Source organism: Rhopalosiphum maidis, chromosome 4 (genome assembly GCF_003676215.2).
Source record: "Rhopalosiphum maidis isolate BTI-1 chromosome 4, ASM367621v3, whole genome shotgun sequence".
In the NCBI taxonomy this organism is placed as follows: Eukaryota; Metazoa; Arthropoda; class Insecta; order Hemiptera; family Aphididae; genus Rhopalosiphum; species Rhopalosiphum maidis.
This window is the reverse complement of record NC_040880.1, coordinates 34312951-34338546: the sequence shown is the minus strand read 5'-3', so window position 1 is coordinate 34338546 and position 25596 is coordinate 34312951. Positions and strand designations below refer to the sequence as shown.

General features: G+C 25.6%; 3 protein-coding genes and 1 long non-coding RNA gene across 5 annotated transcripts; 3 read left to right on the top strand and 1 right to left on the bottom strand.

Annotated features, from left to right (window-relative positions):
• The first annotated feature begins 902 nt into the window (after positions 1–902).
• Positions 903–2524, top strand: LOC113555972 (60S ribosomal protein L36). The gene is made up of 4 exons (XM_026960638.1): positions 903–1062; positions 1239–1383; positions 2137–2271; positions 2359–2524. Exons 2-4 carry the CDS (start codon positions 1249–1251, stop codon positions 2449–2451), a joined length of 363 nt encoding a protein of 120 aa, XP_026816439.1. The 5' UTR covers positions 903–1062; positions 1239–1248; the 3' UTR covers positions 2452–2524.
• A 2338-nt stretch (positions 2525–4862) lies between these two features.
• Positions 4863–18471, bottom strand: LOC113550529 (cadherin-87A). The gene is made up of 29 exons (XM_026952422.1): positions 18007–18471; positions 17072–17271; positions 16703–16948; positions 15703–15837; positions 15188–15380; positions 14974–15086; positions 14692–14889; positions 14473–14631; positions 14161–14387; positions 13811–14078; positions 13077–13232; positions 12593–13006; positions 12214–12505; positions 11811–12023; positions 11533–11690; positions 10324–10593; positions 9978–10146; positions 9705–9913; positions 9363–9557; positions 9098–9272; positions 8802–9001; positions 8603–8702; positions 7908–8200; positions 7534–7845; positions 7209–7333; positions 7032–7136; positions 6258–6351; positions 6041–6187; positions 4863–5336 (listed from the first exon to the last, which is right to left on the bottom strand). Exons 1-29 carry the CDS (start codon positions 18056–18058, stop codon positions 5238–5240), a joined length of 5517 nt encoding a protein of 1838 aa, XP_026808223.1. The 5' UTR covers positions 18059–18471; the 3' UTR covers positions 4863–5237.
• On the top strand, positions 5244–14371 carry LOC113550531. Its single transcript, XR_003405027.1, has 4 exons — positions 5244–5383; positions 5660–5778; positions 5880–5988; positions 14243–14371. It is a non-coding gene; the product is annotated as an uncharacterized LOC113550531 (long non-coding RNA).
• Positions 18472–18746: 275 nt separating the features above from the next.
• On the top strand, positions 18747–25138 carry LOC113550530 (mitochondrial glycine transporter B-like). 2 transcript variants are annotated; one of them, XM_026952423.1, is made up of 9 exons: positions 18747–18911; positions 18999–19407; positions 19490–19587; positions 19649–19755; positions 19816–19900; positions 22821–23000; positions 23096–23267; positions 24537–24698; positions 24756–25138. In XM_026952423.1, the coding sequence occupies exons 3-9, from the start codon at positions 19516–19518 to the stop codon at positions 24863–24865; spliced, it is 888 nt and encodes a 295-aa protein (XP_026808224.1). In that variant the 5' UTR covers positions 18747–18911; positions 18999–19407; positions 19490–19515; the 3' UTR covers positions 24866–25138. The 2 variants fall into 2 exon arrangements, with proteins under 2 accessions (XP_026808224.1, XP_026808225.1); XM_026952424.1 differs by having other exon boundaries at positions 18764–18911; positions 24537–24694; positions 24756–25132.
• The last annotated feature ends 458 nt before the right edge of the window (positions 25139–25596 follow it).

Sequence of the window (25596 nt, the reverse complement as noted above, 5' to 3'; positions counted from 1 at the left end):
TATAGTATATTATATTATATTATTATACAAATATACAATATAGGTACATCAAGCTAATTTTAAGATATAATAATATATAAAATTTATTATATTCACAGATAAGTAATAAATCAGCACAGTGTCTTCGTACCTTGTACTTTGCACTTGTAAGGCCTCTTCTGGAATATAGTGTTATTGTATGCCATCCTTTCCTTGCGAAAGATCAACTTCGCATTGAACGTGTTCAAAACCGATTTTTATCTTATGCCTCTTTTATCCGTAAGATCGTTGTTTCCAATCATGACCTATCAGTCTCTCCAACCGGCACCTAACGCCGAACAGCAATTCATTGCGTCCCTCTTAGATGCTCCTGATGTTCTTGAAAGAATAAATTTTAGAGTTCCTTCATGCCCTACTCGGAACTGGTTCAGGCTAGTCTCCGTTTTCCATCCCAAGCCACTCCACAGCATATGGTCTTAATCACCCAATACATCGCATGTTCAGAACCTACAACCTCTAAATAATTTAATAATTGAATTTAGTTCTATTTTTTAGTATGCGCCATTAGCCATTACGCTACACTATTATGTTTATATTCTGTTTTTCTTGTTTCTACTATGTCATTATCATTGTAACAGCCGATTGGCATTTATTTTATATATAAATAAATAAATAAATAATATAAACATATTATATTATGCATGATTAACTAACTAAGCGTGACAAAATATGTACTTTGTCATGTAACTAAGTTAGTGATATTATGTATATTCACGACATAAGGTTCTTCTTATTGTTATTGTATATAATCTAAGACCGTGATAATATTACACATATCTGTGATAACAATGTCTTAGTCCGTGATTGATACGTTATCAATGATAGCTTATCAATGTTTATCAAATGTTATAAACCAACGACCATAATACCAATACACCTACCGAATACACCACGGCGCTTGGTATAACCTGAAAATCGAATTTTGTTGTTATTAATTGTTGAGGATCCGTGATCCGTCTTCTGTAATTTTTTTTTTTTAACATCGTTCGCGTTTCGACTTTATCCGTATACATCCGACTTAAGGTAAGCCTAATTATTTACTTATATATCGAATTGTAGTCCTTATTTATTGTTTCATTATATTTTGTCGGGACATATTTACGTTTTTCGTAGACGAACAATTTTATGCATTAGTCACTTCTGCAATTTTTTGTACTATTATTTTTCGTGTTGATCAATATTTTGTGCTTTTATTACAGATTATCGACAATGGCTCCTCGTTATGAGCTTGCGGTTGGTTTAAAACGTGGTCACAAGACCACAAAAATCGAGAGGGTCGGTAAAGTGAGTGGAAAAGAGCTGTCGGCCAAAAGCGAAAAGCTCAGACAAGCCCGCACTAAAGGTGTAAGTAACATGTCATTAAAGATTATTCCACATACTAAAATAGCTTATTATAATTATTTAAAATTACATTAACTGAAACTTGAGGTTTAAACTATTTACTAAAGTAAATTTGCCTAAATCTATCCAATATGTCAGGAATATTTGTTTATGTAAGATTTCATATTATTCCAATCCAGTATGACTAAATTTAATATTTCATTATTTTAACAATTTAATTTATTTAATACATTTTACAAATGTTATAACATTCAATAAAATAATCTTGTTTCATACTTATATGCATTAGTTATGTTAAAATATAATGATTTTGAGAATTATTTGATAGTATCCCGATTAAAGATAATGAATTAATTTTTGATAATAATAACCTATTTTGTAGAAGATAATGTTCAAATTGTAGATTTTAAATTAACAAAATTTAACGACTAATTTTATGTTGTTATTTTTGATTGTAAATTCTCTGGGAAGATTGAAAAATGAATTTCAGTCAATCTAGGAAACGTTATTTTACACAATTAAAAATGTGTTTTTACTAAAGCCTACAATTGGTAGTTACAAGTCATTAAGCAAATACTTCATTTAATTCTAAGTTGAATGTTTACCAATGTATTTATTTGATTTCAATATCAAAAGATTGATAAATATTATTTAGAAAATAGTAATATAATTTAACTAGGTATTTCAATTGTAAATTTGTCTTTATTTTGATTAAGAATTTAGACCATGTTTTTAAAAATATTATTATTTTTATAGCGTTTAACTAAGCATAACAAATTCATCAGAGATGTTGTTAGGGAAGTTATGGGTCATGCACCATTTGAGAAGAGAGCCATGGAATTGTTGAAGGTATCCAAAGACAAGCGTGCATTGAAATTCTTGAAACGACGAGTAAGCATTTATTTCTTTAACATTATAATTAATTTAGGTATTTTTTTTTTAATTTACTGAATATTATATACTTTTCTTTATTTTTAGTTGGGAACACACATCCGAGCCAAGAGGAAGCGTGAAGAACTTAGCAACATTTTATTGCAAATGAGAAAGGCTCAAGCTACCCACACAAAATAATTTCAAAGCTTCATAATGTCTGTTTGATATGTAATAAAATGTTAACTGCTGAGAAATCTGCATTTTTCTTAAATTTATCGTTTTGTTTTTAACCTCAATGACGTTTCCAAAAAATAAGATAAGGTAAAGAAGGGTGTAATGAATCAGTATCTTAAGTATAGAACTATTGTTACTTTGTCAATCTTATTAACGTTAATAATTTTAAAATTTAATTTAATCAATACCATCAATAGTTTTTAAGTTATAAGGTTTAAATTATTTATTTATATGAAACGGGACAAGCCCAATACAAATATTAATATTAATCTTAAAACGTAACAGTGTAAAATACAAAACATGGTGAACATTACATAATTACTGGTTTAGTCCCCCAATAGAAACGATGAATCCTTGTTCGCTAATCTCATACGTGGTATAGTACTGTTTCACAGATAATTCACAGAACAAAAAGGAAAGATATACAAGAATTAAATATTGGGATTCTAGAATTAATATTTTTTTAAAAGAAATGGCGAGTCAATTCGACTATCAATGAGTTTTCTCAATAATGATTGGTTTATTTAAGCTCTCCTAGCAGCCAGTGTGGTCAAGCCTAGATGACAAAGTACTGGATTGTAATTATGAGGTGGACAAACAATTAATAACCGGAAAAATACACACTTTAGAAACTTGCGTTGGACTCTTTCATGTTTATAGCTGTCATTCATAGTTGTGGGCACCTGATTACTAGATTTTTGAAATCATAATTTGATTACACAAATAATTTAATAGGTAGTCAAACTTATTTAAATATCAATGTCCATATGTTTTGAAAAGAAAGGTTGCGCTTATAATAATTTATTGTTATTAGTGTTGGATGTTGATAACTTACATTTTTTTCTCTGATCCTATACAATGTTATCTTAAATAAAAATGTATATTATGCTTCCTCGATTTAGAATATGCTACATTTATTTTGTAGTTTTGTACAACGTGCGAACAAATATTCAAAAAAATTAATTAATTGTGTACCAATAAGATTTACTATATGTGTATTATAAAAAAGTACTTTTTCACATATACATCAATCATACATGGTTATTCAGAATTAAATTTATGAATTGTATACTATTGTCTATTAATATTACAATTCACATTTTAAATTACTCTAATACCCATGTCTTTAATAAAAATTATTATGTTTTTTTGGTGTTGTTATGGAATTTTTGTGTTTTTTAGGTCATTAACAGGGCTAGGATTTCTGTGTATTTGCATGTTTTTTCATTCAGCCCAAGTTGATTGGTTATCAGATATGTCAATGATTTAGCTTATTTTTGAATAAATAGAACAATTTTTTTTTTGCGTGTTTTGAACATAATACATATAATTGAATAAATATACATTTTTAAGAATATTATTAATTTTAAATGCTACTTATTTAATGAACATTTATAATTATTGGATTATTTGTTGAGTTATAAATATATTACCTATCTAAACTAAAATTGAATTAAATTAATATTTAATACTAAATAAGATAAGGCTCAAAACACTACTAAAAATCTGTAGCATTAAAAATTATGAATATAAAACATAAGAAACAGATGTTAATATTATTTTAAATTTGGGAAAAATCATCTCATCTAAAATCAACTAAAATTTAAAAAAAATTGATTTTGCATATTTTACAATTTTTACTGCATAGAAATCCTAGCCCTAGTCATTAACATCCTAACTCTAGTTATTACTTTTGATATTATGATAGAAATCCTAACTCGATATTAAAAAAAATTTAATCTTCTTTAATTCTAATATATTGTAATAGGTACCAAGTCGTAATTTTAAAAATTGTATGCTGTGTACAAGTAGACTAATATACATGTTTTTAGTTATAATGCATTTTTGCAATGGACTGAGCTATGTAACATTGAAAATATATTAATGTTTATAATACAACATAATATATTACTCTATATTATTATTATAGATTTATAAAATAAGAAACGTGTAAAAAAAAAAATAATATATATTTAATAGAAATTATTAAAACATTTAAATCACAAAATGAATTTTATACAAAAAAAATTGTAATTCCAATAAATTTGGACAACTGAAAAAATCTAAATATATATTAATTAAAAAAATGTTAAAATTATTAAATATTAACTTCTTATATTTCAAAGTACAATACAAAATTATAAAAATACAAAAATAAGTTAAATAATGGATAATACTTATAAATAGTTTCACAGCATAAAATAAATTAAAAATATTAATTACTTAATAAAACTTTCTATATATATGTTAGATCTATAGTCATTAAAAGGAATTCGTTTTTTTTTTAATACTGAAATATCACAATAAACATAAAAAATGCATATAATTACTTATTACTTATTTAACATAAATAATAATTTGATGATCACATGCTTCACCATTTTATAGTAAAATTCCTTCAAATAATTTAAAATGACATTTAAATGCAATCTAATTATAAAAAATATAATTACCTATCGTAAACTTATAAATGAATGGTCCTGTGTTAACAGATCTGAATATGCACAATCATAATTGACTTTTAAATTATTACATAATATATTTGATTAGAATATATTAAGTTATATACCTTGTATATGTTTATATGTTAATCATATATTGTAACACATAAATTAGATAAGTACTAGCATAGATTAAATATAACATATATTTAACTATGGTACTAGTGACTATAAAATATAAAAGTATTTTCTCCGATATTGTTAAATACAGTAAATATGTTAAAATAATTAATAAATATCAAAGTTCTATCATATATCAGAGTTGTTTATCAGCAGATTACTTGTATCCAAAGCAGAATCTGGGACTTGGAAGGTGGATCCTTGAAATCCAAGAGAAGCTTCAAACATCTACAAATATTAATTTGAATAGTTAAATTAATGCAAAAATAAAATAGGTATTTGATTTAAATAGTTTTTAAAACATCTGTATTAACTATTAAGTAATGTAATGGTTGTGAAAGTAATAGCAATCAAAACCAATAACTCAGATTTGCTATACAATGACAAATACATAAAGAAAAAATCTAAGGCTTAACATAAAAGATAAGGGGGAAGCATTAAACAATAGGTAGATCAAATAAACCACTGTACACTGCTCTTATGAGCTAATTTTTGATATCATCCACAGAAAATATAGAAGGATAGTCATTTATTTAAATTTTTTATTTAAGTCATGTTGAACTTAGCAAGCAAAGGACACTAAGAGTAACTTATCTTTGTGAAAGAAAAATGTACAACTTAAACAAAATTAATATCATAAACCAACATAAGAATTATTGGCCATATCCAAGTAAGACATACTTAATAAGAAATAAAGAACTCAATATTTGTTTGTTGAGTCCTATTAAGTTAATTGTCAAACACATATTAAACAAATGCATATTTTTCTAGACCCCAGACTATAGAAGGAATGATACAAATACTGTCAACTACTCTGTTTGAATTAGTTTATCCTAATTTAATGGAAAACCTCTCCATCCACAAGATAATTGGATTAAATGTAAGTTTTGAATACTTTTATAATATTAAATATTAATATTTAAATATATTACCTGTTGACTATGAGAAGTGCCTCCGTCAGGAGGCAATGGCAAGACAGATCCTCCTAAAGTAGCATATTCGCCGGGTGTCATTGTCAATAAAGTATTTATAGAACCTCGGCGAGAAGGACGCCGTATTGTTGCATATGTATTATCTCCCTAAAAAATACAATATTAATAGTGATTAATAACAATATTGAACAAAAAACAATAATTTAGTCTAATTTACCACAATATTATCTTGACTTATTGGCATTTCTTTATTTTCTAGATCACAAAAAACTTGCATAGTTAATTCTTGTTCTTCATATAACTTTAATTTTCTAAAACAATGAGTTAATAACAATAAATAAACTGAGATAAAATATCAAACAATTGTGTTTAGTTACTCTAAAAAATTAATTAAAGCCAAATAAACAAGTAAAATGTTTTATTACTTAGTTCACTTAGGAATAGGTGTAATTTAGGGGTTTTAGGGGGGCTTTAGCCCTTACATTTTTTTTAAATTTTTCAATAAATTTCAAGTTATTTATTAGAGAAAATTATAAGTACTATGTAATTCCTAAACAGGATATCTGATAAGTATATGTTTAAGGTTGAACATTAAAGGTTCATGTAAGAATCTTGTATTGTAAAATTGTAACAAAATTAAAATTATTGAGCTATACATTCATATTTTATAACAACAATGATAACAGGTTAAGTACACACCATTAAATAAATAATTTTAAAATTTTTATATACATCTTATATAATAAATGTTACAATCAAATTGTACAATTTATATTTAGGGAGTGTGGGGACAAAGCACTATGCAGGCCTGTTTAATGTTTATAATTTTAGTCCCCTCCCTTCTAACAAGCTAAATTTATGTCTATGCACTTAGGTAAATGACTATTGAATCTAATACTTTATCATTGTTTTCAATTTTGAGATACCGTCTTGCTTATCAAATCCCTGTATTTCCCATTTTTATATTATTATTTATATTCAATACTCTTACTGTTCAATCCAAAGAGGATTTTCTGTAGTACTAAGATCATCAATCACAGCTTTTTTTATCAATATATCATTCTTTATTGAATTATTGTCCAATTCCGAAAACATCCTGATGAAATAAATATAAATATATATAGTTAATTATTTTAATGCAATAAAATAATTTTCAAAATTGATTTACCAATGTCTGAAGCAGCAACAAATTATTAATACACCAATACATCCAACAGTTAATACAACCAATAAAGCTACCAAAGCAGCTATAGTAGGTTCAAATGATTCATTTTGGGTAACGACTAGAGCAGGCTAAAATTAACAAAATATAATTTAAATAATTAAATACTTATAATTTAGTGTTACAAGAATTAAGATACTTAAGAACTTTAATTTAAGACATCAATCAATCATTACTACTTTAAGTTACAAAAGCAAATAATAATAATTCTGTTAATTTTTATATTTTTATTTTTATTTAACTTAGTTATTAATTTATTTGTCATACATACCACGACATTTTCAATTGCAAAATTATGATAATAGTCTTTCAAATAGTCATATTTATCATCAATTATAGTTAAAACTTCCCAACTAGACATTATATCATTTCTTGATGGATCAACTAAGTGCAAATACACATCACTCCAATCAGGTTGAATATAACCATATTGGTTAACATGGTAACGAACATCATCCAATACAACAATCATATTAGTTACATTTGCTAAACTAGAAAGTATTTGTTCTCGTCCTTCATTAACTGTTTGTGGGGCACGTGACACTATTAACTTGACTAATTGGTGGGTTTCATACACCCATACCTAAAACAAAACAATATCCATTTAGAATAGTGAATTGGATTTGATAAATTTAGTTATATTACTGTGGCTATCGTTGATGCAACTCTATAAGGAGGTGCACTTTCTTTGGCAGCTATTTGTAAGTCAAAACGTCCTTGATTATATTCTGCTAAAAATGCAGCTGTAGAAATTCGACCAGATTGATCGATTGAAAAAGGATCTTTTAGCATAGATGACCATGTCAAATTGTTTAACCCTGGTCTAAATAATTGTGTGTTCTCTATATAATATACAACTGTACTGTTTTCTTCATAGTCCAGATCAATTGCTGTTACTTGAAGTACAACATCTCCAACTTTGGCCATAGTATTTACTCCTGAAAATTAAATATTTTATATATTCCATACAAATTTGACAAATTCATTTTATAATCTTTTAAAGTTTAACAAATAAAAACTGTTGATTCACAGCAAAAGTTATCAAGCATAAATACATGGATAAATTAAATTTACATAAATATTATAATGCAATGTAATTTAGCTAATATAAATTTTAAACAAATAAATTTAGTGTAAGCATGTACATTTTTTTTTTGTCAAAACTTAAGCTGTCATATCTCTATAATTTAAAATAACCAAAGAATTTTGAAATTAAAATGAACACATAAATAAAAAAAAATATCAATTTCATAAAAAAACAACAACCTAAAAAAATGTTGTTCAAATCAATTATTGTAGTCGAATATGTTTTTGAGAATAATAAGGTTAAATCAACTGACCTGCATAATAATGACTAATTTGAAAAACTGGGGCATTGTCATTTTCATCTGTTACCAATATTAATACTTTAGCCAAACTATAATCATCTTCTTCTCCATCCTATTAAGTAAATAATACAAGTGAAAACAAACTTGAGTCAAGTAAACACATAATAAAAATAGTTTAAGTTGCCAATATCCTATATAATGATATAGTTACGTTTTTTTTTTGATAATCATTGTCATTTGAAGCTTTAACAATAATTTCATATGAGCTCTGTTTTTCTCGATCTAATGTATCATTTGCATAAATAGTTCCATCAAGACGGTCCACAACAAATGGAACTGGTATATTTGATATTAAATAATAATAAATACGTGCATTTTCACCTTGATCTAAATCAGTTGCTTTAACTTGACCTATTTTACCAATGCAATTTAAATGTATAAAGAATGTTACTTATTACTATTAATGAATTTATTTATTTATTTGCTATATCAGTGTGAATATATTACCAATCTTATATTGAGGTCTATTATTTTCTTTTATATAAAATGTATACAATGGTTTATGATCATTATGCATAGGAAATCGAGGCTTATTATCATTAACATCAATTAAATTGATCGTGAGAAGTTTCAATGATTCATGCCATGTTGGCGATCCTTGATCTCTTGCGACTAATACTAACTAAATAAAGAAATTTTAATATAAATATTAACAATTATTTTTAAATTTATGATAGAAGGGGATATATTATAATTATAATTTATTTTTTACTTGATAAGATGATTTAGTTTCATAATCAAGTAAAATTTGAGTTTTTATCTGTCCCGTTTCTGTATTAATAGTAAATTCATCAGTCTGTTGTGCATTTGAATTTGCAACTTTAAAAAAATAAGTCACTCTGCCATTTTCTCCAAAATCTTTATCTTCAGCACAAACTGTTAAAATTGATGTTCCAACGCTAACATCCTTAAATTAACATTTGAATTTTTAAATATTTGAGAAAATTTTTAAATATACCATTGACTATAGAATAGTTTCTACAATCAATAAAAATACTATTCAATTCTAGAGGAAAGAAATATATTTTTCTGTTAGATAATTAGAGAAACTTACTTCTAGAATAGATAGTGTAGAATTATTAGTGGATGGATGAACAAATGTTGGTTGATTTTGATTAACATCTAATACAGTAATGTTAATACTTGCTTGATCCCGAAAAACACCATCAAAAACATCAACTTCGATCAAATACACACCTTTTTTACCATTCAAAGACATAGCTGAATATAAAAATCCAGTGTCCTTATCAAGGGTAAATAAATCTAAAATAAATTCATTAAAAATATAATTTTATTTATAAATATTGCTTATTAAATTCCTACAAACCTTTATTTCCTGATATAATAGAATATTTCAATTTTGAATTCAAATCTTTGTCAATGGCTTTCAATTGCATAAGAGGTGTTGTAGAAGTTGAGACAATAATAGACAATGAATAATCCTTTGGATCAAATTGTGGTGGATTATCATTCACATCAATTAGTTTAATAAATAACTGAAAATAAAATAATTAGCACATACATATAAATACTATTTATAAATTACTCGCCAATTTTGCTATTTAATGCCTAAATCAGAAGCAGTTTATACTTTTGTAGATTTTAGGGCCTACTTTAATGTACTCAATTTTTAAATATTGTACTATAAAATAATTATAAAAAAAAATATTTACCAATACTACTGCAGTTTTTGTCAAACCAGGTGGAGCTTCATCTTTGGCTTGAATTGATAACATAAAATCAGATGTTACTTCACGATCAAGAAAACTAGAATCATTAACTTTTACAATTCCAGTATCTTGATCAATTATAAAACCATATTTATTTCCAATGATAGAATAACGAACTAATCCAAACAACCCTTTATCAGCATCAGTAGCAATTACAATTGTAACAAAAGTTCCAACTGGTGAATTTTCTTCTATTTCTGCCTTATACTCAGTCTAAAACAATAGTAAATGTAAATTAGTAATGAAACAATATTTTATAAAATACACAATTCAACTGTATATTTATTTTATTATAGTATACTAACTAAGAATTAAAAATTACTGACATTTGAAAACTATACATAATATTTATTCAAATTTAAATTGCTTAGTTATAGATTTGAATACCGTTTGTAGAACTTTTAATATATTTTGAAAATACAAGGAAACTATAAAAAGTAAAAAGTACTAATGTATGTATTATAGTTATGAAAACAAAACAATTAATGAAAAAGTAAGTTGTAAATATAATTTCCTACGACAATTTAAGAGAATGCCAGCGTAGTATTTGTTATCTCTTTCTAACCTACGCACAACATAGCAAATTTTACGTTCACAAAAATAACTATATAACCAAATTAATTTCTCAAATTAGAGTGAAATGACCTATTATAGAATTTAAAGTTAAGAACATTATCCAGGCCCTAGGGCATCTCATAAGCTTCTTATTATATTTTTATTTTAAAGCGAGTTACAAGTTTTTTAAGATGTATAAACAATTTACAATTTTAAAATACTCATAACTTGCTTTAAAATAAAAATATAATAAAACGCTTATAAGATGCCCTAGTTAATGTTCTTAACTTTAAATTTTATAATAGGTCATTTCACTCTAATTCGAGAAATTAATATGGATATAGTCATTTTTGTAAATGTAAAGTTTGCTATGTTGCACGTGGGTTAGAGAGAGATAACAAATACTACGTTGGCATCCTTTGAACATTACAATATAAATTTTATAAATTTAGTAAATTATAGCTTGCAAGTTATTAATAACTTTATAATTTGTACTTTGTAGTATATTTAAAAAATGTTGATCAAAAATATTATTTAATATAAAGAATTAAACAAATTAAAGTTGAATACAAATAAAATATATGTATACAATAATACCTGATTAAACACTGGAGTATTGTCATTTATGTTAGTAATTTTTATAAATATAGTAGCAGTAGTTGAAAGTTGAGGATGACCAGTGTCATAAACAATCAAATTAAGATCAATATTTTCAATGGTTTCAAAGTCAAGCTTTTCTTTAGTGAATATAACACCTGAAATGAAAATTACTTATATTACAACAAGACAGTGAAAATTCTGACCATATTGAGTAATATGATATGTTTAAACATTTGGATATATTTTACTTTTGTTATTTTGATTTATTATATTACCTGATGTCCGATTAATATCGATATATGAACTTTTTGGTATAATATCATAGTGATCAATTCCTGAGTCATCAGTTGCAATAAATTTTTCAATAACAGTACCTATTGGTTGTTCTTCTGGACATGATATAGTATAATATGGATTTTCTTTAGTCCAAGGTGGACTAAATACTGGTGGGATATCGTTTATGTCTATAATAGTTACCATAAGTGTTCCTAAAAATATAAAAATTATTCAAACATCTATCTAAATTATATACAACAGTGTAGTAAGCTTAAATAAATATTTAATAATAATAAAGAATTTGAACATAACTGATAATTAATTTTAAACATATATATTGAATATTCTACATAACTTATAAACCATACATAATTGAGTAATGTTATAAATTTATAAAATAACCTGTAGACTGTTGGACATCTGGAGCAGATGTATCAGTAACTACAACTGATAAACTAACAATAGCTGCAATGTTTCTGTCAATGGGTTTAGCTATTATTACATCACCATTAGACGCTCTAATTTTAAACCAATTTTTAATATCTACATTATTATTTAATTGATTTCCATTGCTGCTGAACCCAGTGATCTCTGAAGAATCTAATGAGAAATTTAAAGCATTATCATCACTAGTATCTGGATCATGAGCAATGAGGCGGTATATAACTGTACCAACAGGAACATCTTCAGATACCTAAAAGTTTTTACAAAATTAAAATAATTGAATTGTATAATACTTTAAATCCAACAATAAATATTAAATAATTATTCAATTACATACCTCTGTTCGCTGTATTATTGGAGTGAATTCTGGACTCTTATTATTCACATTTATTATATTTACGAATACTGTTGTACTTCCAGTTAATGCAGGCGTACCTTTATCAATTGATAATGTTTTAATGGCATAATTTGAATGTTGATCAAAATCAAGTTTTGATGAAGTATAAATAAGTCCAGTAATAGGATCAATAGCAAAATGGTTAAAAGAACCTTCTTGTATGTGATACGTAAGATTTGCATTCATATCTAAATCCTCATCTATTGCCTCAACTCTAATAACACTAAAACCAATGGGTTCATTTTCATGAATAGAAACATTATAAGATTCCAATAAAAATTGTGGACTATTGTTATTGACATCTAACACAACAACATTAACAGTTGCTTCATCATTATAAATACCATCACTTGCCTATATTAATAAATTACCAATTTTTATTTAAGTAATTATGAATCCAAATACACATACACAATATACTTACATTTATAATAAGTGTTATATTATTTTTTGATCTTTGAAGTCCATTAGGGGATAAAATAAATATTTCTCCACTACTTTGATCTATTTTAAATAAATTTTTTTCATTTCCAGATATTATTGAATAAATAATTGTTGATGATTTATCTGCATCAATTGCCTGAAAACAAATTATTTTTATAAATTATAATTTTATGTTAATAAATAATAAATCAAAATATTATTTTGTAGTGAATATAAATGAAAATACTTAGGTTGTTACATTATAATATTATTAATTAATACTTAAGAGGACAGACATCATACCCAAATGTGTTGTCTTCGTCTTACACACGTAGACATAGATAAAACGCGTTTACACAGTTTGAGTAGAACTCGCTCAATGTTGGTTCTAGAGTAAATATACCTATTATAAAATTAAAATTTTGAAAAGTTAAATGTTATATAAAAATTTTGAAATTTTCGCTATTTCTAAACGATATAATGAACGTTATATTGGGAATAATTGAAAAAACTCATCACATTGCCATCTTTTAATTTTATAATAGGTATATTTATTCTAGAACCAAAATCGAGCGAGTTCTATTTAGACTGTGCAAACACGTTTTGTCTATGTCTATGTGTATAAAACGAAGACAACACTTGTGGGTATGATGTCCTCTTAATTGAATTGCCTAATTTATTTAGATTAATAGAAAAAAATGTACGAATAAGTACATTACTTTTTGTTCGACTTACTTGAACAATAAGAGGAGGTTCAAAAGTAGCAACCCCTTCATCAATGAGACTAGTATATGTATGTTGAATAAAAATTGGAGGATTATCATTACTGTCAATTACCAAAACCATTATAGTTACTGAATTTGATTGTCCATTACCATTATCATCAGTAGCTATATAAGTTAAGTAATAAGTTGATTGTGTTTCATAATCTAAACATGGTGGTTTCCCGACATTTGAACAAAGTGCAACAGATATTATACCAGTGGTTTTTTCTACATAAAACCTAAATTAAACATGGTTTATATTCAAAAATTGTATATATAATTTCACTGAAATAAAAGTAAAAGAAGATCCAAAATATTTACTTATCAGCTGAAGGTCCACTTAATGTATAAACAATACTTGGATTACTATCTCTATCAGTTGCTTTAACTACTCCTATTATAGTTCCAGGTGTAGCTGTTTCATTTACTATAAGAGTGTACGCATTGTTGTCAAATTCTGGAGGATTGTCATTAACATCTGTTACTTGAATTGTAAGTGTAGCTGTCGAAGTTAAATCATATTTTTCACTTGCTTCACTTGCTATTACCTATTTAATCATAAGCAACAATATAATAAATTTAAAAATTGTTGTATTGATATATATTTAATTTATAAATATAAAACTTTATTACCAAAACAATAAACTTCCTCTGATTAGGATCTTCATAGTCTAATTTCACATTATTTGCTAATTTTATTCCAACATCTATTGAACCTATAGCTTTGGTTGGTTCTACAACAAACAATTTTGACTCATCATGCAACCGCAATGAAAATTCCGAATTTGCACCCTAGAGAATAAAATGTATTTAAATTGATGACAGTTTTACAAATATTAAGTATATTCTTACTAAATCTGAATCCATAACACTCATGTTTAGATTGGGTAAAGGAGTACCAGGCGCTATATTTTCAGGTATTGAGATAAAATAGTCTCGTTTATTAAAAACTGGTGGTTCATCATTAACATCTTGTACAGTTATTGTAATAATTGCAGTAGATGAACTTAATTTGTCATCCAAAGCTGAGCCATTGAAAATTTCTCTAGCCTAAAAATAAAAAATATTAATTTATTTAAAACAGTATTAATGCATTATACTAAATAATGTAATATTCATATCATGCATACTTACTCGAACTGTCAATGTAATAATACCATTATTATTAGATAAAGTTTCTCGATCTATTGGTTTAGCAGTACTTAAATTACCTGATAAACCATCTAAATAAAAATAATCCATAGGATCTGTAAATCAATAATTTGTTAATATTTGAAATGTTAAATTGTAGATAATATTTCCAAAGTAGAATTAATTCTAGATTAAAAGTATAAATGAGTTTATTTACTTTGTATTAAATCATAAACAATACTTCTTGGATCTCCTCTATCACCATCTTTTGCATTTACTGTTAAAATATGAGTTCCAACTGGTATATCTTCACTAATTACAGTAGTAAGAGATCCATGAAAAACAGGAGGCATGTTTTGAATGTCTTTAACATGTATATCTAAATTTATTTTGGTTTCGTGTACTCCATCCTAAAAATTACAAAATTTATTGTAAAGATATATTAAAATTTTAAATTAAACAACACAAGAATAAATACAGCATTATGTACAAATATTATTTAACTTTGTAATTAATTCAAATATGTTTACAATTATGTTTGTATATTAAAATTCTTTGAAATATATATCATTAAACAATAATATGACAAAAGTATACTTATTGTTTTAAAAAGATAAAAATGTCATTGTGTGTTCTAAAAAATAAGGCAAAATTGTAATTTTTAATTACAATTTATATAGGTAGCTTAAATAACAAATGCTGCATTACTTTATATTATTAGTAATTACTTACACTAGCAATTAAAAATAGCTTGTAAAACTGAGTTTCTGAATATTGTATAGCTCCATTTACAACTAAAACGCCCAAATAATAACTTTCACTGATATTCAACGGTTGTATTTTGAATTTCAAACATCCATCATCATTCTGAAAATTATATTGCACATTAATTATTTTCATATTTTAAAATATCAATAAAGTGGATTTTTTTTATTCAAACATGCAGGTAATTTTGACATTATGTAACTATTTTAAGTTATAAAAATTTATCTAAAATTGTATTCCTAAATTATAATATCATGCAACATAAGAATTTAATTATTACATGCTAATTCTAGCGAATTTCATTCCAATAAAAATAAAAATACGCAGAATCACATAATGCTATAAATTAACTATTTGTAAAGTTGATGCGGACTGTTGCGATAATGGAAATTGTAACTGCTGTTTAAATTTGAATATATGAAAGATAAACACAACACTAGATAATAAAAGAGTTATGCTTAATAAACATAGGTTACCATATAAATTAAATCAATTTCATAGGCGCAACTAGCGGCGGGGAGCTTGGGTGGGCTAAGTCCACCCAGTTTTGTCTGTAATCCATCCAGTTTTAGATGTTATCAATATTAGTGGTGTAGGGGCAAAGCCCCCACAGGTACCTGATATCAATTTAGCCTACCCAGAAATAGAGCTCTAGTTGCGCTTATAATTAACTTAATTACATGCGATATGCAAGACAATAAAAAGAACAAAATATAACGTTATTGATCTTAAAATGATGGCAACATTTACAAAAGTAAAAATGTTTCATACAGTTTTGAGGAAATCATATGATGGTCAGACTTGTTGAACAAACAGTAATAATGATGGCGTTCGGTCAAATATGATGTCTTTGAGTAAGCGCCATAGAATAGAAAGTCATAACTGCTGCTGATCGCATCAAAGTGTATCTTAGTCTTATGGTATTATTTGAATTATATATTAATAGAATCATTTTTAAATAAATAACCTGGAAAACTGATTCACATCTAACTTCAAGAGGTTCTCCAACTTTGTCTAAATCTTCAACATGAATCCATTTAAATACAGTAGTACCAATTTTGGATTCTTCACTCACTACACCTTCGTAAGGGGTATGCATAAATATAGGTGCATTATCGTTTTCATCTAATATGATCACAGATATAGGAAGTCTAACAACATCACCAGAGTTTTTCTGTTGAAGAGTTACAGTAAATTTTAATGTATCACTTTCCTAAAACACAAAAACAAAGATTATTTTAGATAAATTACAGTCAGTATCCCCATTATGTAATTAAATATAAATGTGTAAAATTTGTACTCCGTATAATTAAAAATAATCTATTAAAATATCTACCTCATGATCTAAAGGTTTTGCAACAGTAACAACTCCAGTATTGGAATCAACAACCAAATGATCAGTTCCTTCTATACCGTATAATAGATCATTTTCATTTCCAAAAGAATCAATACCTTCAAGTCTGTAAATAGATTGACCTACTGGAATGTTTTCGGAAAGAGCTTCATTGTCCATATATTTATTGAATACTGGCAAATCTATAAAATATATAAAAAGAAATTAAATGTAATATATTAAACAAGTCAAAAATATGTAAGTTAACAACTATTTAGCATAACTTTGTACATATTACAACATAACCCATAGGATACTATTTGATAAAATAAGAATTTTAAACATTCAGTTTAACTACAGGAAAAAAATAATAATATCTTAATATATAAAAAAAACATTTTTCATATTTGGTATTATAGCAATTTGTCAGTTAGGTAGACATAAATAATGCAATCTTTAATATTTGTATCCATAATCCATGTATATATTTAAATTAATGAATTACTTTGTTAATTTTTTATTATAATCAATGTAAAATTAATTTTAGTTACACATTATAAATATTCACTAATTTTATATTATACGGTACCTATTTAATGACCTACAATAATTTAAGACTGCATTGTAGCATGAAATCAACTAGAAACAGAGTAAAATTATAATCCAGCTGTATAATTATACAGCCAGTTCAGCTTATGGATTATTAACTTAAATGTGAAAAAGTTAAGTGCATAAAGGAAGAAATCTTAAATCATAAATAACTTTTACTAATTTTAATAAACTTAAATTTAGTTATATATTTTTTAACATAATAGATGTACAATAATTTTTTTTTCATTATGTGTAAAATTAAAAACTAAACTAGTTAATAACACATTTATCTATTCTAAAACTAATATTAGCATATAGGTAGATTAATCAACATTCAAAAGTATTACCATCAGCATAGGAAGAAGAAATAAGTAAAAAAGTCCAAAATATGTATTTCATTTTAATTTTCAAAAACTCCGGAGTAAACAAATTAATATCGATTTAATTTCATCAAGTACACTAAAGTTTGGAATAAAAGACTTTTGTCGTACAACATTTTAGAACCAAAAGATTAGATGAAGACTTGAATAAAATGAGAACGAGACCCAGTACATTTTCACGTAGACCGAAAACGACAAATTATGAATTACGAATAAACACTAAGATTAGATGTGTGTACTACACTAATATCCAATACGGCTACGGTTGTACATGGAAATAAAACGATGATGTACACTTGGGTACATTATACTAATTATAACGAAAGACTATGATGATGATGGACAACAAACAGTAATAATAATAATAATAATAATAATAATAGGTGAAAGAACAGGTTGAATTACACTTTGCTGTATACGATGTACACTGTCGAGAATCGAGATATCTAAACGGCGTCTTATTGGTGACAAGATAGCGGCGTACAGGTGGTTGAACCGTGGCGGGCTTACGAAGATCATTCATAAATCAACAACAGACCGCGCGTGCGGCAGGCCAGTCAAAAATTCAAAATAAATCTCGAAGTTTGTAAATAGAATCCTAGTTCTATTAATAATTACTACAGCGTGTTTAAAAATACCTATGTGATGCAAGTTCAAAGTACAACCCAAGTCCAAAGTACAGATACGATACGAATCTTTCGTACTTTATTTCGACCGGTTGGGCACACTGCATTTTCAAGATCGCTCTATCTCCTAGATTATGCACTACATTTTAAATTTTAATCTTCATCTATTCTGCATTGAATCCGTTCATCGACTATCGTTCAACAATGATTTTTAATTTTTTTTTTATTTCTACCAAGCATAATTAAGTAATATATATATATTATTTATATGTCATGTATTCCGGTATTCGTGCAATTACCAACTTCTATAGTTATTGTTGTTATTCATTTCAGAAATGAAGAGGATTAGCCTAATCCGATTAAGTGAATAAGTACTATAATCTGTGAATTGCTACATAAGCTATAAGGAATAATTAAGAATTAGTTAAAGAGCCATGTAAAAAGATTCACACATTTTGATGGTCGGTACTGAAGACTGATAACGATATGGAATTGTGGAATACTATGCGATATGATATGATATCGTTCACATGACATCGCGACATAAACAACGAATAAACACTGATTAGTGATTACTGACAAATCACTATAGTTAAAAGTTATAGTTATAGTTTAAACAGTACTTCGTAGCAAATACTATATTATATACGATATCGTATATAGTATTTGTTAGTTGTAAGTTGATGATGGCCATACATGACAATACAACAAACACTCATAATAACGTTTTATCTATTCTGTGGTAATCGTGAATTTTAAATTTTAATAGTTAAAAACTTGAAATATATCAATTTTAAAGATTTAAAATGCTTGTATAATTTTAGATCAATAAATAAGTTCTCACCTTAATATGGAGTCTTCTTATGATATTAATGGATCAAACAAGAATAATAATATTCGTGTAAATACATTTGTTCATGATGTAAGTAGCTTTACTATATCGTGTATTTAAATCATAATAAATTTTAATCATAATTTTATAGCATCCAATATTAAAATCATTTATTGCCGGTTCTACATCTGGATTATTCTCTACAGTTGTATTTCAACCATTTGATGTTATAAAAACAGTCTTACAAGACCCTAGAAAGTAACTGAATTATTAAGAAAATACATGATAACATAATTTAACTAACATTGTATATATTAGTGATAAAAAATTAGGAATAATTAATGCCACAAAATCAGTTTGGCAGCAACAATCTTTTTATGGATTTTGGAGAGGACTGTCTCCAGTAAGTACCTACCTATTTATATTTTATATTTTATTAAATGTATCTATATTTTACTTTATTTGCTTTGTTTTATTTATAAAAATTCTCTACAGATATTAAACATAATATTTTTTCATTATTAAATGATTTTGGTTATTTAATTGTACTATTGAAAATACATAATACCAAAGTAATAATTTTCTATCAAAAACAAATAGATTCTTTCATTAAATATATTTTGATGAATAAAAATAGGTATTTTATTACTTAATAAATAATGATTTAATCTAATATTAAAATTATATTATTCGACAGATATTGATTTTAAAAATAAACCCTGAGTTCAACAAGTATATAGCGGTTAAAACTTTAAAAGTTGACTAACGCCAAAATGAGTATAGTTATGTTGATAACTTTTTTGTTAAATAGTCACAGCCTAATAATTTATTTATTTCATAATTTTTAAATTAAATTTGTTTATCTGTTGATCAGTGATTAAAAGAAAAATATATAATATATAATGAAACATAATTTATTTTAGTACATATTTTGTATTACGATCATTGGCATAGCTTTAGAATGGTAGTGGTTGTATCCCCCCATTCATTTTTTTTTGTCAACTTTCAGAAAACTACCTATTAAGTATTAGGTATTTGAGTTGTTATAAAGTCATAATTTTTTGATTATTAATAATAATAATAAGTTATTATTGCTTATAAATTATTGACTCATAAGCTATGATGCTCCTTATTTGTGTCTTTGTATTTCCATAATCCATTTAAATGTATTATTATTTATAACATATATCCCCTCTCCCCCCATTGAAAATTATTCGGCATACCCCTGATCATAAAATTACCTAGATGATAAGATAAGATAATCGTAACATGTTGATTATTGAGATTTTTCCAGTTTTTAGTCTTGCTTCAAATCTATATAACATATAATACAGCTAGCCTAAGATGGAGACGAAGGGTTAATGTTTTATCAAGAAGAATTAGAATTTCATTAATGCGAGGTCTTAAATGTCATACATAAGTACGAGGTCCAGGGTGGGCCCTGCTTTAGGTCGACTTTGATGCAACAAGATTTAATATATTTATCATATTTGGATTTTGGACGTTATTAATTTCTTGTTTGTACTTGGCTTATAGTTTTATATGTACTTTTAAAACTTAATTTGTATCACAAGTGTTTTTTAGAAAGCCCGTCTCACGTGGTCATATACGGGCTAAATATCTCATTTAAATTTACGTTAGATAGTCTAATTACTAGTTAGATCTCATATTATCACCAATTATGCATATTTCCTAGTCCCCAATAGCGAGAAAGAAAGAGGGTGAAAAACGGAAACGCCAATTATGTTGTACATCAAATATATCACCAATCAACATGCGTAAAATATATCGTTTTATTACTTTTTATTCTATATTTCCGTTTATATTTTATAGTTATAACTTATATCTATGACCAAAAAAGTTGTTGAATATTAAAAAATTTTAATATTCAAGCTTTTGAAGTAAATTTTATTTAATTTGATGAATAATAGAAAACCTATTTAGTCGTCTGGTTAATGGGTTTAGGTGAAACGTATTTATTTTTGTTACCCATTTTCTTTTTTTTTTATTATAAATTAACAAATTTAATTTCACTTGTATTATGATTATGTATACAAGGTAAATTAGGTAACCAATAAACTATACAGTAACTAGTAAGTGTCGATTGTAACCCGTTGTTGAGTAAGAAAGCTATTACAATATATAAGTATGCTAAATTTGAATTCAATGATAAATTACTGCTTTATATGAATAACGATTTTGAGTATAAACGTCCAGTCAACCACGATTCCCCTAAAAACTAACCCCAAATATTTAGTCCCAGAAAAAAACTCATCCAAAATATATTTTTGGAAAAAATAACTATATTAAAAATGATATCTACCTTCCTAACACACATATTTACGATATTTTAACGTCATCGTCAGTCTGTATGATTTAAAAACTCAATTTTTTAAGTTATAATAAATTTGTATTACAATATCAATAACAATCTGTTGAAAAAAGTTAAAATATACAATATTATTAATACTTCATAATCATTTCCTTAAATTGGAGTATAATATTTGTTAGATTCTAAACGGAGTGATGAATGAATAGTTTTTACAATGATGTATGTTTTTTTTTGTGTCTGATGTCACCACGTTTTTGAATAGTAATAGTGCTTTGATTTTTGACTTCAGCCCCTCTATGAAAAGAAAATTAAATTTAGTTTTTACTTTAGGGGGTCACAAGTAATAAAATTCCAGTAATTTTTAAAAGCGTCAGGAAAAACCCTAAAAAAATAACTGAAAATGGGAATTTTTATGCATAACTAGTTTTTGACAACATCGATTTTTTTATTTTGTTGTTACTCAAAAACGAATCATTGTAAATGCATACTTCAAATTTTTACCAAAAGTTTATATAAGCGTTATCTATTTAGGATTAAATTTTCAAAATATTTTGACTTTTTTAAGCTATTTATAGACAATTAAAAATTTTTTTAAAAAGCCTTTAAAAAAATTTAGCAATCCAAAAATTGTTTAAAATTTAATACAAGGTTTATTTATAGGTTGTACTTATCGTAGTAAAAAAATCAAAAATTTTTGTTTTAAAGCTCAAATGTTTACAAAATCGCGAAAATCGCAAGGAATTTTGAAGTTGACAATTCATAACATTTTTTTTGATTTATACCTTAGGTTAAAAAACCCAACACAAGGTACTCCATAACTTTTCCTTCAAATAACTGTAAAATAAAATTCTAGCGTCAATATAGAAAAAATTTCATAAGCGTATGAAATTTAATTTTTTACGAAATCGCGTAAAATAACAATATATTGCAATTTAAATATAGGTAATAATTATTTTATATACTTTGAATTGTTAAATTTTTATATTTTTAGTCTCTTGTACGCAATATTCCAGGAATTGCAATTCATATATCACTTACACAATTAATATATTCATACTTAACAAAAAACAATCAAACTTCTATGGTGAAGTCTGGGATAGCTGGATTTAGTGCACGATGTATTACTGTTTCTGTACTAATGCCTTTCACTGTCTTAAAAACTAGAGTAGAAGTAAGTAAGTAAATACACTCGCATACTGATGTCAATTTTAATTAACTTTTTACAACTTAGGAAATTATTTTAAAACTATAACTTTCTATTTTCAGAGTGGTCAATATCATTACACAACTTTAGCCCGTGGCATATCTGATATTCTTAGGTTGGAGTGTTGGAAAGTATTATATCGCGGATGGACACCAACAATTTTACGAGATGCTCCATTTTCTGCATTATATTTTATGATTTTTATAAAATTAAAAAATATAACATTATTAGAAGGCAAGTATTATAAAACTAAAATTAAATGTATAAGAAGTTTGTTTTAATTTGTTGTAAATTTAAAAATGTTTATAATTAATTTTTTATTCTACGATTAACAATGACCCAGAAGACTGGGTACTATACTATTGTTGTTTAATATTATATGTAATCCACTTTAGCACAAGTAATCTATATGGAACAAAAGTACCAAAGACTGGCTCAACAACTAGTTTTATTAAATATAAAAAAATCTGAAAAAATCTGAACCATAAATTCTTCAAGTATTAATGAATAAGTTCTACTTGCTCTGCTTTATTGCAGATTATGGACTTATGTAGGTGACTTTGTCATTGAGTAGGTCATTGTAATAGATCATAAATGTGTTAATTTAAATTCAAATATTCAATGGTAAATAATTGTTAACAAATAACAATTATAAGTAAAAAAAGAGTCTTAGCTGCTATTTATAAAGAAAAATATTTATATTTTTATAATAGTTTTATTTAATTTAATAGTATGACACTAGGATGAACTTATGTTAATTCTTGAAAAATTTAATGTTCATATAATATATTATATAATTAGTTATTATAATATTGTAATTAGACATTATAACTCATAGTTTATAAGTCAATATCAACATACTATGAATATAAGATACAAGTAATGGCCAAAGCAACTTAATATTAATTAAATATTTTAAAATTTTCATTGCAAATTAAAATTATTAATACATAAAATAGTGAAAAGTTTCAAGTCTACGGTTAATACTTTTTAATTACAACAAAATAATTGTTAGAGGAAAATATTGTACTGTTTGTTAAATAAATAAGTTTGTTAACATTTTAACTCTAATACATATAAAAACAAATTATGCTGTAAATTATAACTGTAACATATTGTAAGCTCAACTTTAGTGGTAGGTTGTGTAAAAATTGAAAATGTTATGAATTCTAACAAAAAATAATATATATATTTTTGTGATTTTGACAGAATTATTAAGTATAGAATATCAAATGCTTATAAAGAAAATTAGGCTCATGAATTATAATTTTCAATTGATACTAAAAAAAAAAAAAATTATGATTTGCTTTGAATACTTAAAAATTAAATTTTCAATCATTTTTACCAAAAACAAATTTAACCCTCCCTTATACATATAATTCTAAAATACATGTTAATTTATTTTAACACTATTTTTCACTTTCATGAAAAAATAATTAAAAATCAAAATTTAATATAAAAGATAAATAATTAATCAAATATTGTTTTGTATTGTTCAATTAGGATTAGATAACAAACAACCATTTTATATTTTTGGATGTGGCCTTCTAGCTGGAGGATTAGCATCATTTATTACTCAACCATTTGATGTAATAAAAACTAGTCAGCAACTATCAAAAGAAAAACTTCCTTTGATTGATGCTATTGTTATAATTAAACGAGTAGGTATACAGTACTATTGTAATTCATTGTTATTGGTTTACACAATTTATTTATTTTCAGAAGTATGGAATAGCTGGTTATTTCAAAGGGCTGTCTCTTCGAATTTTAAGACGATCCTTAATGGCTGCAATAACTTGGACTATATACGAAAAATTATCTTAAATAATTAATAATCTAGATTTAGATATTTATAATTTAAGTAATAATCTGTCTTTTATGTTTAACAAATGTTACAATTCTTTAAAATAGGTAGCTGTTAAATTATGATGTATGAACCTGAATAAGAAAGTAACCAAATAAGGATTAGAAATTTTAATAATATTTTTAATTATTAAATATTAATTAGACTGAAATATTTTAGCAATATATCAAACATGTTTAGGGTAATACATTTTTATTGAAGTTCTCTAGTCATCCTAACAGTAAATTTTTTTTAATTGTATGCATTAATTTTGTTAGTACATATTTTATATGTTTATTCAGCTGTAGTTATGAGATTTTAGTTTTGTAAATCATTTGTTAACATAAAAATGTTAAATTATAATACAATATCAATATATTTTGATCAATTTTGCTAAAGATTGGTTAAATACTTAAAAAATGATTTATTCTTATTTAATTTATAAAAGAAATTTTTTAATCTAGTATTTATATAATTAATCATTTTCAATACAGTGCAATCATAAACTTTATTCATTTTATAATGAATATCATGAATATATTTAATATATTTTATGTTCCATCAGGTACTGGTACAGTTAAATTATTCGGCTAACGGCGCTGAACTTTTTTTTTGAAGTGAAGTCTAAAATTTTTGTTCCAACCACCCACCCAATTTATATTATGATAAACCCATTTAAGGAGTGAAGTAATTGCTATTTGCTTCACATAACATGAGTTT